This window comes from Scomber japonicus, chromosome 14 (genome assembly GCF_027409825.1).
Source record: "Scomber japonicus isolate fScoJap1 chromosome 14, fScoJap1.pri, whole genome shotgun sequence".
NCBI classification, from domain to species: Eukaryota; Metazoa; Chordata; class Actinopteri; order Scombriformes; family Scombridae; genus Scomber; species Scomber japonicus.
In genome coordinates this window covers 31,271,578-31,286,038 of record NC_070591.1, presented here as the reverse complement: position 1 = coordinate 31,286,038, position 14,461 = coordinate 31,271,578, and the positions used below count along the sequence as shown (strand labels likewise).

Below are 14,461 nucleotides of genomic sequence, written 5' to 3'. Positions count from 1 at the left end.
TTGGTAGGGGGCAGGGTTTCAGCGAACTCGGCGGGCACTCCCTCAGCGTTTGGTAGCAGAGAAAGAGATTTTTACACAACTTTGAAGCCTAATTTCATATTTGGTGATTTTTTTAATCATTCAAATTTGGCAGGTGGTTAACAACACACTTTTCTGTGGTATGTCAAGACTTTAAACAAAAATAACCAAACATGTCCCTGTAGTAGAAACAGAGTCAGATTCCTGTCTGACTATGACTAATACATCTACAATGTAAGAGATGGAGGACACATTCTACAGTCCTCAGTTCATCCATTCTGTAGTTGAGCTCAGCTAATATGAGTCTTAAGCAATCTGACTCACTGAGCGCTCAGACAGAAAACTGTATTGAACTGAAAAAGGGCTGTACTGAAGGACAACAGTTGTTTCAGGTAACAGTGAGATAATGAAACACAACAAAAGAAAGGTCAGTTTGATGTATAGATCATAGTTTGAAGGCCTTTCACACACCAAAATACTGCACATTCATAGACAAGAATTTACCACTGTGCAGAGTTATCACATCAACAGTCATTTTATCCTTTGTGTCGACAGTCCACAGGTAGATTTAGCCCACTCATGTTACAAATTATAATCCAGCAGGAATGTGGGCTTCCATGTACAGTGTGACACACAGAGATAACATTACAGCTAGCGTTGAGCCAGGTTTACATTTTCTACCAGATGATCTTTGAGTTTTTCAGCTGCAGACTCTGCTTTAAAATTCATACTGCGGCAACACAGTGGTCTTACTGAAATGAATGAGAAAGCAGTGTGGACTGTCTTTGTCATGTTGGTTGTGTGAAGGTTTGTTGCTAGTGTTCTGTCCCAGCAACAAACCTACTGCATGGGAACAACAGGATATATCGGTGCAACAAAACACTGTGCAGGGAAGCAGAAGGGAGGATTTTTCTACTAACAAGACAGAAGATAAGCATTTCATCTCCCTCATAATATGTGGATATACTATTAAACAGGACTTGAAATGATCCTTTAATATGTAGAGTTCAGTTGGAAGCAACGCCATAGAAAATGTCCATGTCTTTTTGTTTATTTCTCTCCACAAATGATAAAGGTGATGATAAAGGTTTCGGTTTTTCAATTTAATATTTTACTGATTATTAAAGAAGGTCCAAAAGCATCATCTTTTAGCTAGGCCTGCACCTGTCCAGAATACAGAATACAATAAAAACAAGGACAAGAAGATAAAAAAACAAACAATTTTTATGCAAGAGACATAACTGATCTAAATGCTCTGAAAGCTTGATTTTTGTACAGTAACAATAGTAAGGGAAATCATGCAATAATAACAGCAGAATGCGGAATGTCATCAAATGTGTGCCTGCCCTTTATTCGTTTGCATGCGATAGCAGCTTTCTCACGTTTGAAGTTGCATGGATTGATCCAGTGCACAGTGATTCCCAAAAAGCTTCTGTTGTGACTACTCCATATATCCGCAGTGGTTGACACATACAGCAAACTCTCAAACGTTTTCTTTAATTCACTCTCCATTTTTAGGTAACATTCATCCAGATACCCAGTGAAGGTTTTGCGATCTGACCATGGGCGCCTGTTATCGGTATCTTGCTAAGGATTTTTCTGAAAGTGGGCGATTCGACAGTATTGATGGGCAGCATTTCTTCAATTAAGAACGAAGCTACAAGTTTGTCCAACTCTTGTTTAGATACCTGGTGAAACTGGAGTTTTTGCTGCTTGTTTGGGCTTGGACCAGCATCATTTCCCCAGGGATCTTGAGCTACAAGCTTCATGCTAGCATGTTTTCCTTTCAAATGCTTGGTGAGGTTGGCATTTGAGTTAGCGGCAGCGGACAACAGTTTCTCACCAGGGCACAGTGTACACCTTACACTCACATTCTTCCCCTTAGTTTCAACACGTTGGAAGTAGTGGGAATACCTCCATCCCTCAAACGTTAGTGTCGTTGGTTGCTTTTCGCTTGCCATTGTTGCTTGTCTTCATGCCACCACCAGCCTCTGACTGTCACATACAATGTGGAATGAGAACTTGCGTGACTAATGCACAAGAGCCCAGCAGATGAGTGTCACGGTCACATCTAATGTTGCGGCAGATTGAAAAAGAAACAACGTTACGTTACTAAATGGTCGGTAGTAACGTGTTACTCTACTTTTCCCCGAAAACAAGTAGTTTTGTTACTTTGTAACTCGTTACACCCAACACTGGTCATAATGAGAAAAACAATTGAATGATTATTTGATAAATAGAAGTGATACATTCTTGCACATATCACACATACTAATTTCTAAACCGATTTTTATCATTTCTATCAAAGTATAAACATACCACAAGCTTCAATTCTACCATTTGCGTTTTTCAACTAATTTGAAAAAGGACAAGGCACAGAAAACTGAAGAACCATGTTAACCCATCAGAGTATGTATCTCCTGCTGGATGTTGTCTGTTTAAGGGTTAATGATTGAATTCAATGTAAAAGTACAGAACACCAGTTTGTGACATTGTACAAACATTGCCATCCCCATATCCCACCTAATCATGATCATTCACACATTTGTGCAGTGTTGCAGTAATAAAATGATCAGGACACAGTCACACAGTCATTCCCACATCCCAAAAGCCCCAACTTTCACTGCTGCATTTAAATCTAGTTGAATAAATGTTCAGAGACAGAGCAGAGCAGGTTAGTACAGATGACTGGCCTGCTCCCAGTAAAACACACTGACATGGCCTGGGACTGTGAATCCACTGCTTTTCCTCTTTGTGTTCTCTCCTCAGGTACATGGACTTCTTCCCATTCCCTTCCAATGTCAGCACAGATTTTATGTTTGAGAAGAGTGCCAACTACTTTGACACAGAAGTAGCACCTAAGAGAGCTGCTGCCCTGCTACCCAGAGCCAAAATCCTAGCGGTGCTCATCAACCCGTCTGACAGGGCTTATTCCTGGTACCAGGTGAGGACCGTCACACACTCTGCAATGCTGTGTGTGTGTCACACTGTGCAAACTCTTTACTGTTTAACTTCATTAGTTTGTTTGTAAATCACCACAGCATCAGAGGGCCCACCAGGACCCTGCAGCCCTTAACAACACTTTCCACGCAGTGGTGACAGCAGGCCCCTCAGCCCCCAGGGACATACTGGCCCTCCAGAGACGCTGCCTTAACCCAGGGTCCTATGCTGCTCACCTTGAACGATGGCTGCAACACTACCAGCCTAGCCAGGTAACACTACAGGAAGAGACATGTACAATCATTAAAGAAATGTATAGAAATGACATATAAACACTTTACTGTCCCTGAACACTTCTATTCATTTGTTGTTGTGATGGAATTCCCTGATACATAAAACTGCTTTGCTCCAGATGATACTGATGTACTGCTGGTTTGACTGCTAAATGATTTAGATTTAAAGTCTCATATTGAACTTATCGAAATACTTGGAAGAATTAGTTAAGTGTTTCTCCAGGTTGTGTGTGTGTGTGTGTGTGTGTGTGTGTGTGTGTGTGTGTGTGTGTGTGTGTGTGTGTGTGTGTGTGTGTGTGTGTGTGTGTGTGTGTGTGTGTGTGTGTGTGTGTGTGTGTGTGTGTGTGTGTGTGTGTGTGTGTGTGTGTGTGTTGAGCTACAGACCAGAATGTGCTGCCATGTAGAAATCAAAACCATTGAGTTGATTTTGGCGTATCAGTGCCCATGTTCATAACTCAAGCTACTTAATACCTTTTATTAAATACCTTCAGATTGTTTACTACATATATTCATGCAATCTGAGGCAGTATATCTAATTGTATTTATTATATTATATATCTGTGTTTTTAAAGGAAAACCTATTAACCAAAGTAGCATTACATTTAGCTAAGATTTTCACATTAATCAGACCAGTGGATGCAGTTAGTTTATTTATTTATCTGTTGTGTTTATGTTGGATGGAAACATAATTGGGGCGGCTGTGGTTCAGGAAGTAGAGCGCTCTTTCATCAATCAGAAGATCCAGTCCACATGTTGATGGATGCTATTCAACCGTTTTATTTGTATAGAAACAGCTGTAATTTCTTCTCTCAGCAAAATATCATCCACCATTGTCCAGACACAAGATAACACTGTGTGTGTGTGTGTGTGTGTGTGTGTGTGTGTGTGTGTGTGTGTGTGTGTGTGTGTGTGTGTGTGTGTGTGTGTGTGTGTGTGTGTGTGTGTGTGTGTGTGTGTGTGTGTGTGTGTGTGTGTGTGTGTGTGTTCTAGTTGCACATTGTGGACGGGGCCCTGCTGCGCTCCAACCCAACACTGGTGATGGAGGGAATCCAGAGATTCCTTGGCGTCACTCCGATCTTCAACTACACCCAGGCTCTAATGTTAGTAACACACTGTTAATGTAGAGTGAACATTTAGTTAATGTTTCCATATAGCATGTGTGAAACAACATAATGTATGTGTGCAGGTATGATGACAGCAAAGGTTTCTGGTGTCAGCGGGTGGAAGGAGGTCGAGCCAAGTGTCTGGGGAAGAGTAAAGGCAGGAAGTATCCAGAGATGAGTCCTGAGGTACATCTACACTTCACTCATTAGCTTCTTTAAGTCAAATGCTAGTTTAATATGTCACATTCATGTCTGATGAAGCTTCCTGGTCACTTATATGTAAAAGTCACAATAGCAATGTTACGAGGTGGGACCTGTAACATTTGTGAAACAGTTTGAACATGACTGACCTGTATGCTGTGAGATGAACATAAAGGCTGCAGCAGCACCAGGTCAAACATGCACAGAGGCGCCTGTCTTGTTTCACTCACTATCATTTCTACATTTCCTTGCCAATATTTTCCTACTCGTTACCAATATATGCAGAGATTTTTCCCCCGTGGCTTAGGAGACTATTGCACATGCAGTTCAGGAGCTCAGTATTCAAATCAGAAGTCTTCTTTGAGTTTATTAAACAGACAGAATGACTGAGTAGGATTACATGTCTGGTCTACACCCCAAAGCAGGAGGTGGCAGTAATTCATCTAATGCACTGGTTGCCAACTGCAGTTATAAACCAAAAAGAGAACATGTGGCACATCCTGTCAGCTGAGATGTTTCCTCTCTGTGCAGCTGAACACAGCAGAGCCTCTGCACACTGATTCCAATGATGCATATTGTGCATCCATCATTGTAATGCATCTTAATCATCATCTCCTATGCACAAAATCAGTAATTAGTCATAAACCATGTAACACTGTGAAAGAGTAAATGTTGAGGTGTTGACATTGATCTTTCATGTTAGATGAGTCTCTAAAAACATTTTTTCCCTCGTGATGAAGTGATGGAGCAGAGGTGGATAAACACCTTCTTTCAACCACTGTAATAATCACACTGTTGAATATCTTTTTTGTAGTTGTGTTTCATGTGACATACCTTAAAAACCAGGGTGTATAAGTCTCACCTTAAACGCTTTTCTTTTTCATTGAAAAGTGGGATGTGTCAATAACAATAACTGTAACTGTAAAGATGACGAGGTGAGCCATCCACACTTATGAAGTATAACGTCCTATAAACAGATGTGTAAAGCATGCACGCTACAGCTGTGTCTGCAGATAATTAAAATAGTCTATTGATGAGCCGTTACTGCTGTATGAAAACTAAAAACTAAAACCAGGCAGGTGAGTGCTGATTCAATGTGTTTCAGTATTTACAGAGCAAACTGACCTGACAGACAGCAGCACATGTGTAAAAGCTTTATTGCGCTGTGGCAACGACACACAGTATGAACACAGATCTGAAGAATAAAAGATTTACTAACTTTGTTGTTTTTCCACTGGATGGAACAGAGGATGATGCTTTGTTTGACTCTGCTGAGACTTACTGCAACTTGGGTGGAATATTTGCACACAGCGACAGCTCTTATGAAGAGTTTTTGGGTCTTGAGCAAGCACACAGCTGCAGTGTTCTTTTAAAGGGTTTAATTGAAACTCAGCCTAACCTGAACCCGGTCTGGCCCAGTTCAGTTAAGCAAATCATTATGGGACCATTAACCATTAACCTGATATTATATGATATTAATATGTGTACTTTGATTGTGTTTCAAATGAAAGTCAATTGAGAAAGTTTTGGAGTATAAACATATGTGTTTATAAATGAATAGCTACTGGTGCTTTTAAATAAAGCAGTCTTTAATAGACAAGCATTTTTCCCAGCATGAGACTGCTTCTTATACACAGTTTTTTATAGTATATGCATTAACTTCAATATGAAGTCAAATAAGAATAATGTCAGATGTTTTAGGTTCAGGAGCCTCGTATATTTACAGAGAAACATTCAACCTATTTAAAGAAATAATAAATATGTTTAGGATAAATTATTTATTTCATTTCCTTCTTCTTTTCCTCTTTTCTCAAACGTAAAATGAGCGTACATGTTAGTTGCATGATAACATAAAAAGGCATGTTTACTGCTTTTAATGGAACATGTTCATGTGCTCAGGAGCTGCAAAGCATGTTGTTTCTATGACAACGCTGGTGACTGTGAGCTACAGTATAATCTGATTTGCAGCAGCATAACAGCATATCAAATACGCTGTTCAGTGTGATGGTTATACTGTATTTCTGTTGTGTTTATATATTTGAAAACAATATAAGAATGCAGTTCAATAAATGTCAGCCTTCCTTTTCAATGTAGTGAAATGTTATTCGTTATGTTATACTGTAACCAAAATGGAAATGAATGCATCTTGCAGCATGTTGGCCTGTTCTAAGGCACAGCAGGGGGGCTGCAGCACCTACTTTAGAAAGCACTGCAGTAGAGCACCAAATGTATATTAATGTGCCACACAAAATATGCATCATTTCCTGTTTGTTAAAAACTACAGAGTCCAATAGTTCTGGAAAATGACAGACAGCACCTTTAAGTTTGTACATCATTTTAATCTCCTGATCTTTGATGTGTGTGTGTGTGTGTGTGTGTGTGTGTGTGTGTGTGTGTGTGTGTGTGTGTGTGTGTGTGTGTGTGTGTGTGTGTGTCTGTGTCTGTGTCTGTGTGTTTGTGTGTTTGTGTGTGCACACAGTCACGTGCCTTCCTGGCTGAGCATTACCATGAGCATAACATGGAGCTGCTGCACCTGCTCAACCGATTGGGACAACCGCTGCCGTCCTGGCTCCGCCAAGAACTCCAGAGCACCAGCTGGAGCTGAGGTCACTACCGCCTAACACAGACACAGCACAGAAAAGCCGCAACTGTAGTCTGTGGAAGAGCCAACACTCGGCTCTGGATTAGACTGGACTACCCTGATCTAGAATGAACAGCACCACACATGAGAAGAGCTTTGAAGTTTTAGCTGTAGTGACTGGTGCTCCTGTGCGGTGGCAAACTCAAGACAACAGTGCAACACGAGATCTTTGTCAGTGTTGCTCACTGTTGGAGAAGGATCTCAGCGGACTCTCCCTCCTATTCCTGATTGGTTGCACTGGACGGCCTCAGTCTGTGTGTGGACGGAGAGCTGACACTGTATACATCAGTTTGCTGTAGATCCAGAGGACGGGGCCAATAGCCAGTTTGAGGACATTAAGTACAGCTCAGACAGCCTTAATGTGAGGAGAGAAACTCACAGGATGAGACCCTGTGGATGGTGAGTGTATGACTTGAGACAGTACAGGATTAACACACACACACACACACACACACACACACACACACACACACGTCTCATGTCTTCAGAAGAATGATTGTAAAGCAGTTCATTTTACAAAGTGGTTGTATATGACAGGGTTGGGGTTGGGGGGCAGGTGGGGAACAGAATGGACAGCAGCTTAAATCACACACACACACACACACACACACACACACACAGTCCATATCCTGGTCACACACACACACACACACACACACACACACACACACAGGTGATGGTAACAGTCACGGTGCTTTTCTCCTCAGTTTTCCAGTCTTACTGTAGTGACAGACATACATTGGTTTAGCTGCTGAGCTAAAGTGATTATGAAGACAGGTCAGTGTAAATATCATTTGCTTAGATTTGACACACAACTAAAAGCAAACTCTGGTCCAGGCTGTGTCTCACACCTCAGTCAGCAGCTTTATCATTCAGTGTGTATTCACTAAGGTAAAGATGGCTCCATTCTCCACCTTTTATCCAAGATTGTGTCCTTATTTTTTTAAACACATAGCATTATTTTTGGAAGAAAAGAAAAAAAAAGAAACCCTGTTTGGACACATGGAGTGAACCACACAACAGAAAAGATTCTATGGTAGGTATTCTTAGTTAAATCTCAGTGTGATTTTGAATGAAGTTCTTCTATTTATGGTTTAAACATCAGCTCAGTTCAGCTCAGCTCTTAATAATGCAGTGAGTGATGGACTGGCTGGATTGGGTCGCCATTGTTCTTCCTGCCAAAACAGTTAGTTGTAACTGTGTGCAGCTTCCAGTCCTAAACAGAGATATTCCTGATCATCATTATGACATCATCAGGGTGATTTGTAACCATGATGAGTAAATGGACATTATCATGTTCCTTTTTTAAATGAACAGAGTTTACTTTACCAACACAGTAGTGATAGTGTTATTACATCTAAAATGTGCATTTTATTTATTTTATCAGTCAAAAACTGTTTTCACCATGTTGATAGTGATAAATAGTTGAACAGCTGTTCACACTCATCCTGACATACTGTCATCACCAGGCAAAGGTCTGGACCAGAGCTTTTTAAAACTTAATGTTTGATGTGTGTGAATGAGGCGCAGGGATTAAAGCAGTCAGTAACAGCGCCACACCCTGGAAAAAAAGTGTCAGATATCTTCCTCAAAGCCCAACACACAATAGTAAACACACACAGCACCTGACACACTCAGACTCTCCATCTGAGGACAGGAACACACACGTCACCAGACAAGCAGGCAGACTACAGATCTCGTATGGAGACCAATCAGATGCTGCTGTCTTGTTGTTTTCTGTTTGTTTTGTATAAATGTCAAAAAGGCCAACACTGTATTATCTCTAATAAACACATAGAGACGTTGGAAATAATGGACACTGTCTTTTTTTACCATATATGATGATGCGATTGTAGAAATACTCATAAAGCTTTACATTACAGAGCCTGCAGCCTCTTCATACATCACGCGGAGGAAGAGGACATTGTAATAATAATAATGATGATAATGATAATACAAATAAATAAATAAATGAATCATGAATATTATGGTTAGTACTGTAGGTGGTCAGTAAGGGAAGTGATATGTCCAGCTCTACAGTCACATGTACAGTTGTAATATGTGCTGCAGGCTACATTATGGTATCAACAGGTGCTTTATGTTAAACCTCACAGAAAAACAGCAGCTATAGAAATAAACGTGTAATAGTCGTGCTCATTAACAGCAGGTTAAAACTGCAGCGGAAACAACCGTGTTTGCCTGTAAAGATGGCATCATCATCATCATCATCATCATCATCAGCTTTCTACTGCTACTGTTGTCTCTCCTTCATAAGGTGACTCATATCTGTGTTTGTCAAACTGACACTGACTGAACAGCTCCCCCTTGTGGACAACCTGCAGCCTGCTAAATGTGAGAGGGAATGACTTTGGAGGTATTTTCACTGGTTCCTGTGCATGAAAAGGGAGCAGCATGATGGTGTGTAAGTTGACACAGTGTGGTGTTAGCTGATGGATACATCACATGTCACAGAGTGTAGAATACAGACCTGAACTACTCCAGGCTGATGATGAGTCTGCAGACAGCAGTGATGTCACACAACTAGAGAGATTAAGACACAGTGAGAGAAACAATTGAAGGATTACAACTGCACGCATGTACTGCAAACACACACAAATGTACTTTAATACTTGGAACACACACAAATTGCATGCAAACACTGTACAGAAACACACACACATGGAGTTGCTCCAAGACAATCTGAGCTTTAATCTGTGCACAGCTGTCAGCAACCCCCACACACCCAATTCACACATACACACACAGACAATAAAATGAATTCTTTATATCCCTGTACACACACACACACAGTACAACACAACTGCAATCTGTGCTGATGTCACTGAGGTCATGAATATCTTTCATAGTATTAACTGTTCTAAACAATGTACCAACAGTTTTGAGCAGTCTGCATTCTAAGTTTACTAGCATGGAACTGGAAACTTTTTTTTAGAAGTTTGAATTGCAGCAGTAATGTATGAAAATGATCTCCTAACCAGAGGACAGTGGTGATCAGGTTATTTTCTTTCTGAGTCTTCCATTGATTTCTCTGCAAACATCTTCCAGAAATGAAGAAAGCAGTGGAGCACATTCAGTTAGTGAGGGGCAGGGAAGAAATTAGCAGCACAGGGGTACAGATGTGTACCTTATGATCTGCAATGTCCCTGGTTCAATCCTGGCTGAGGACTCTATGGGTTAGATTAACTTTCCTCTGGTGCCACCCTTCAGGAAAATTATCATATTTTAAGGCCCAATAATGGACAGGCTGACAGAATGTTGTTTGTTCATATTGTTGACTATAATGGACATCTAGGTGCCAAATGGAGTTCCAAGCTTATAGATTGATTCACAAGCAGTCTAAAAATGTTCAATATTTTCCTCTCTGTAATCATTCCTTCTGTTCATACTGACTATTAAAAGATCTCCTTCAAATGTGCTTTCAACGGAAGTGATGGAGGACAACTATTGTTAGTATGAAGCTTCAGCAGTCTGAGACATAGTAGAAAAATGTCCTCTTTAGTTCTCTGACACAACTTCACTTACTTCTGTGATGACTATTTCTGTGAGTTCTCTACCTGGTTGGTCCTTTTTCCTTTTTCTTCTCCTTCTAGGAAGTTCTTCAAGCCGAGCCCGGGTCATCAGGCAGTTCACCTGGATCACCTGCTCGCTCTCTCTCTCTCTCTCTCTCTCTCTCTCTCTCTCTCTCTCTCTCTCTCTCTCTCTCTCTCTCTCTCTCTCTCTCTCTCTCTCTCTCTCTCTCTCTCTCTCTCTCTCTCTCTCTCTCTCTCTCTCTCTCTCTCTCTCTCTCTCTCTCTCTCTCTACCAGCAGCAGAACCCTTTTTCTTTGTTTGCTTTATTTGATTGATTTCTAGCACACAACATATTCCCACATCCATGCACTTCTACACACCACTGATGTAAATAAGTTACTTTAATAAATTACTTTGGTTTTGTTTAACTTAAATGTGTGTTCTCCTCCTTAGTTTGTCTGAACTTTGAGCCAGTTCATGACACTTCCAATGTGCATGGAAAAAGACCAACACGTCAACTAAACCTGATCAAGTCTCTTTGTTTGCCTGTTGAGCTGCAGCAGAAGGATTGTAACTAAAATGTTCCTCATGATGACCACATGACCAGTTTGGATGACTGAATCCTCACATTAGCTTCAAATAAACATTTGATAAACACAACCCTAACCCATTTACAGTGAACTCAGCTGGGGGAAAGATCTTTTAACAGTCAATATGAACAGTTTTAAGACAGATTTGAGAAATTGTGAATCAATCCTTTAATACAGTACTGCTGATCATTATGGGTTTATAGTCTAGGAATGATTGAGGCTTGTGCTTTTTAACTAATATTCTCTCAGATTTGATCTTCTGACAGTTACAAAAAACAGACTCTCACTGAACAGTAAAAAGCATCCTGAGGGCAGATACACACCTCAATCCACCAACACTATCAAACTGCTCTCTGCTAACTGTCCTCCAAGTGAACATGTAAATACTGGAGCTGCTTGTGTGGGTGTTCAGTGGTTTTAAGTGAGTCATGACCCAGAGTGCTGAAACAAAAGACTTTATTGTAATGTACAGTAAATGTGTAAATGTCTGTCAGTGGATTTCACTGCAAACAGTAAAGAGGAGAGGGGTGAAAGGTGAAAGGTGAAAGGCAAGTAAGAAGTCACACAAGCTATAAATAGTACATTAACACAAGCCTGTATAACTTGATATTAAACAACATGCACATTATTATGTTGGGTGTATATTAGGAGAAAGAAATCCATTCATTCATTTTCCAAACTGCTTATCCTCTGAAGAGTCACGGGGGGGCTGGAGCCCATCCCAGCTGAAATTGGGTGAGAGGTGGGCTACACCCTGAACAGATCAACAGTCCATCACAGGACTGACAGAGTGAGACAGACAACCATTCACACTCTCATTCACTCCTACAAGTAATCTAGAATGAACCTAAACTGCATGTTTTTGGTCTGTGGGAGGAAGCTGGAGTACCTGGTGTGTACTCCACACAGTACACACATGTACTGACAAAAACATATTCCTCCCATTTTAGCTTCACTGCATTGGCTTCCTGTAAAATCCAGAATAGAAATTAAAATCCTTCTCCTCACTTTCAAAGCTCTTAATGATCAGGCTCCATCATATCACCATATCTATCCATACATACCTTATGTACCTACCAGAACACTGCACTCCCAGCATGCAGGCTTACTTGTGGTTCCTAGTATCTCTAAAAGTAGAATCTTTCCATGTTTAAGAGTAGACTTAAACTTTCCTTATTGATAAAGCTTATAGTTTCAGTGCCGTTTCAACTGTTTATTTAACACAAGCAGTTTGTTTCATGGTAGATATTTTTTTCTGTACAAAGACATATTAACAGAAAAAGAACAAAGTGTTACAACTCAGAACCGTATGTCAAGCAAAGAATGAGAATAAATGAGGGAGTCAGTTCACTACAGTCTGGAATTTCACTATTTCTTCTTACATAAATGAAACTCAGGAATCTTGTACAATAAAACTAAAAACAATCTGTTAATGTTCAAACAATACATGACACGTCAAGCAAAACATGGTGAAACGTCCCTAAATAACTTTCTGTAATAGTGAGGAGGGAAGAGGGCTGTAGGCCTGAAGGGAGGAGTTATATAACCTTGGGGGTCTCCTCCTCTCTCCTCCTCTCTCCTCCTCTATGCTCCTCTCTTCTCCTCTATCCTCCTCTCTCCTCCTCTCTCCTCCTCTCTCCTCCTTTCCCGTCCTCTCTCCTCCTCTCTCAGTCCAGCCAGTATGAGCAGATGGCCTCTCACTTGGAGTCCAGTTCTGCTTGAGCTGAGCTCTTCTTGCTGCTGTCACTAAAGTGCTGCTCAAGGAGGAATGTTGAGTCTTTGTAAAATAAAGAATACGGTCCACTGAGATCACTTCTGCTGTCATTTGATGCTATTCGTGTTTTTGTGACTTTATATTAGGCCTGATTTCCCTCACACAGCTGTGTTATGGATGACTATACTATATATAGGTTAGTCTAAAAAGGTTTCATTTTAGACTGTATAGAATATGTAAATAACTAAAATAATCTTAAATGTTTAAACAGCTATTCTCTTAACCTTTGTACCCTAATATTTTTTACTGGCACATTTACCACTTTGGACAAAAGCGTCCAATGTGTTTGATGCCATAAAAAAGGCATATTTGAAAATGTTTCCAGTTTTTTTTTTTTTGCATGCATCTTCTAATCCACTTCTCCTCTATTGATCCAAACCATTGATTTAATTCATTTCACTTTTAACCCCTTCAATGCCAGAAAATAGAGTCCCTGGTAAAAAAAGAAAAAGAAAAAAGGTGAAAGTCTGAAATTAAATCAATGGTTTGGATCAACAGAGGAGAAGTGGATTAGAAGATGCATAAACTGAAAAGAAATTCTCAAACATGCCTTTTTTATGGCATCAAACACGTTGGACACTTTTGTCCAAAGTGGTATATATATATATATATATATATATATATATATATATATATATATATATATATATATATATATATATATGTCATTCATAATTGAGTTTAAAGTGTAAAAACTGGTGAGTTTGTTTTTATTATACAGGTCAGCACAGCCAGCCGCAGGTACACATCCTATTATACTACAACACATGTTATACTGTTAGTAACTATAGCTACATGGGTCAGGTGCTACATATACATTTAGTTAAATACTTCAGAGAGAAGTGTGTGTTTGTGCTTTTTATCATCTGTTCCTCTTACACCAACTCAAACTGGAGTCACATTGTGATTTGATTTATTTTTGAATAAATCATTATGTAAGAGTGATGTTTTTGATAGTGAAATACTTTTTGAAGAGCGTATTTAAACAGCAGCTGGTGTTTGGCTGTGTTTGATCAGAGGATAGAGTTTGGAACATTGTGTGTGTGAGTGTGTGTTGGCCCACTGTGAGCTGCACTTCATATTTAATGTGGATTCACTCATTCCTGAACCCTGACCCATAGTAGTTTCTGTTATGAAATAGGATTAAATACTATGGATCAGCTGATATAGCAGTCCAGTCTTTGTTGCACTGAACATACCTATAACTCAGCCAATACATTAGGTCATCAGTGCTCACAGTAGTAACATGCATCTCCTGCATCATTCCTCTCTGTCACTGTTTACAAATGAGAGGAGGAGGTAGGAGAGGAAAGAAGAGGAGAAGTTTCAACTCACATGCACACATACATCCAGTCCACCCTTCACTCTGGG

General features: G+C 40.1%; 1 protein-coding gene across 5 annotated transcripts in view; it reads left to right on the top strand.

Moving 5' to 3' along the window:
* The window catches only part of ndst2a (N-deacetylase/N-sulfotransferase (heparan glucosaminyl) 2a), a 43,303-nt gene extending 35,480 nt beyond the window's left edge, over positions 1 to 7,823 (top strand). For all 5 annotated transcript variants that reach the window (XM_053333290.1, XM_053333295.1, XM_053333293.1 and 2 more), the window contains 5 exons: positions 2,788 to 2,962; positions 3,060 to 3,230; positions 4,242 to 4,351; positions 4,438 to 4,540; positions 7,035 to 7,823. In XM_053333290.1, coding sequence (XP_053189265.1) covers positions 2,788 to 2,962; positions 3,060 to 3,230; positions 4,242 to 4,351; positions 4,438 to 4,540; positions 7,035 to 7,160 — 685 coding nt within the window. In that variant the 3' untranslated portion in view covers positions 7,161 to 7,823. The remainder of the gene's footprint in view (positions 1 to 2,787; positions 2,963 to 3,059; positions 3,231 to 4,241; positions 4,352 to 4,437; positions 4,541 to 7,034) is intronic.
* The last annotated feature ends 6,638 nt before the right edge of the window (positions 7,824 to 14,461 follow it).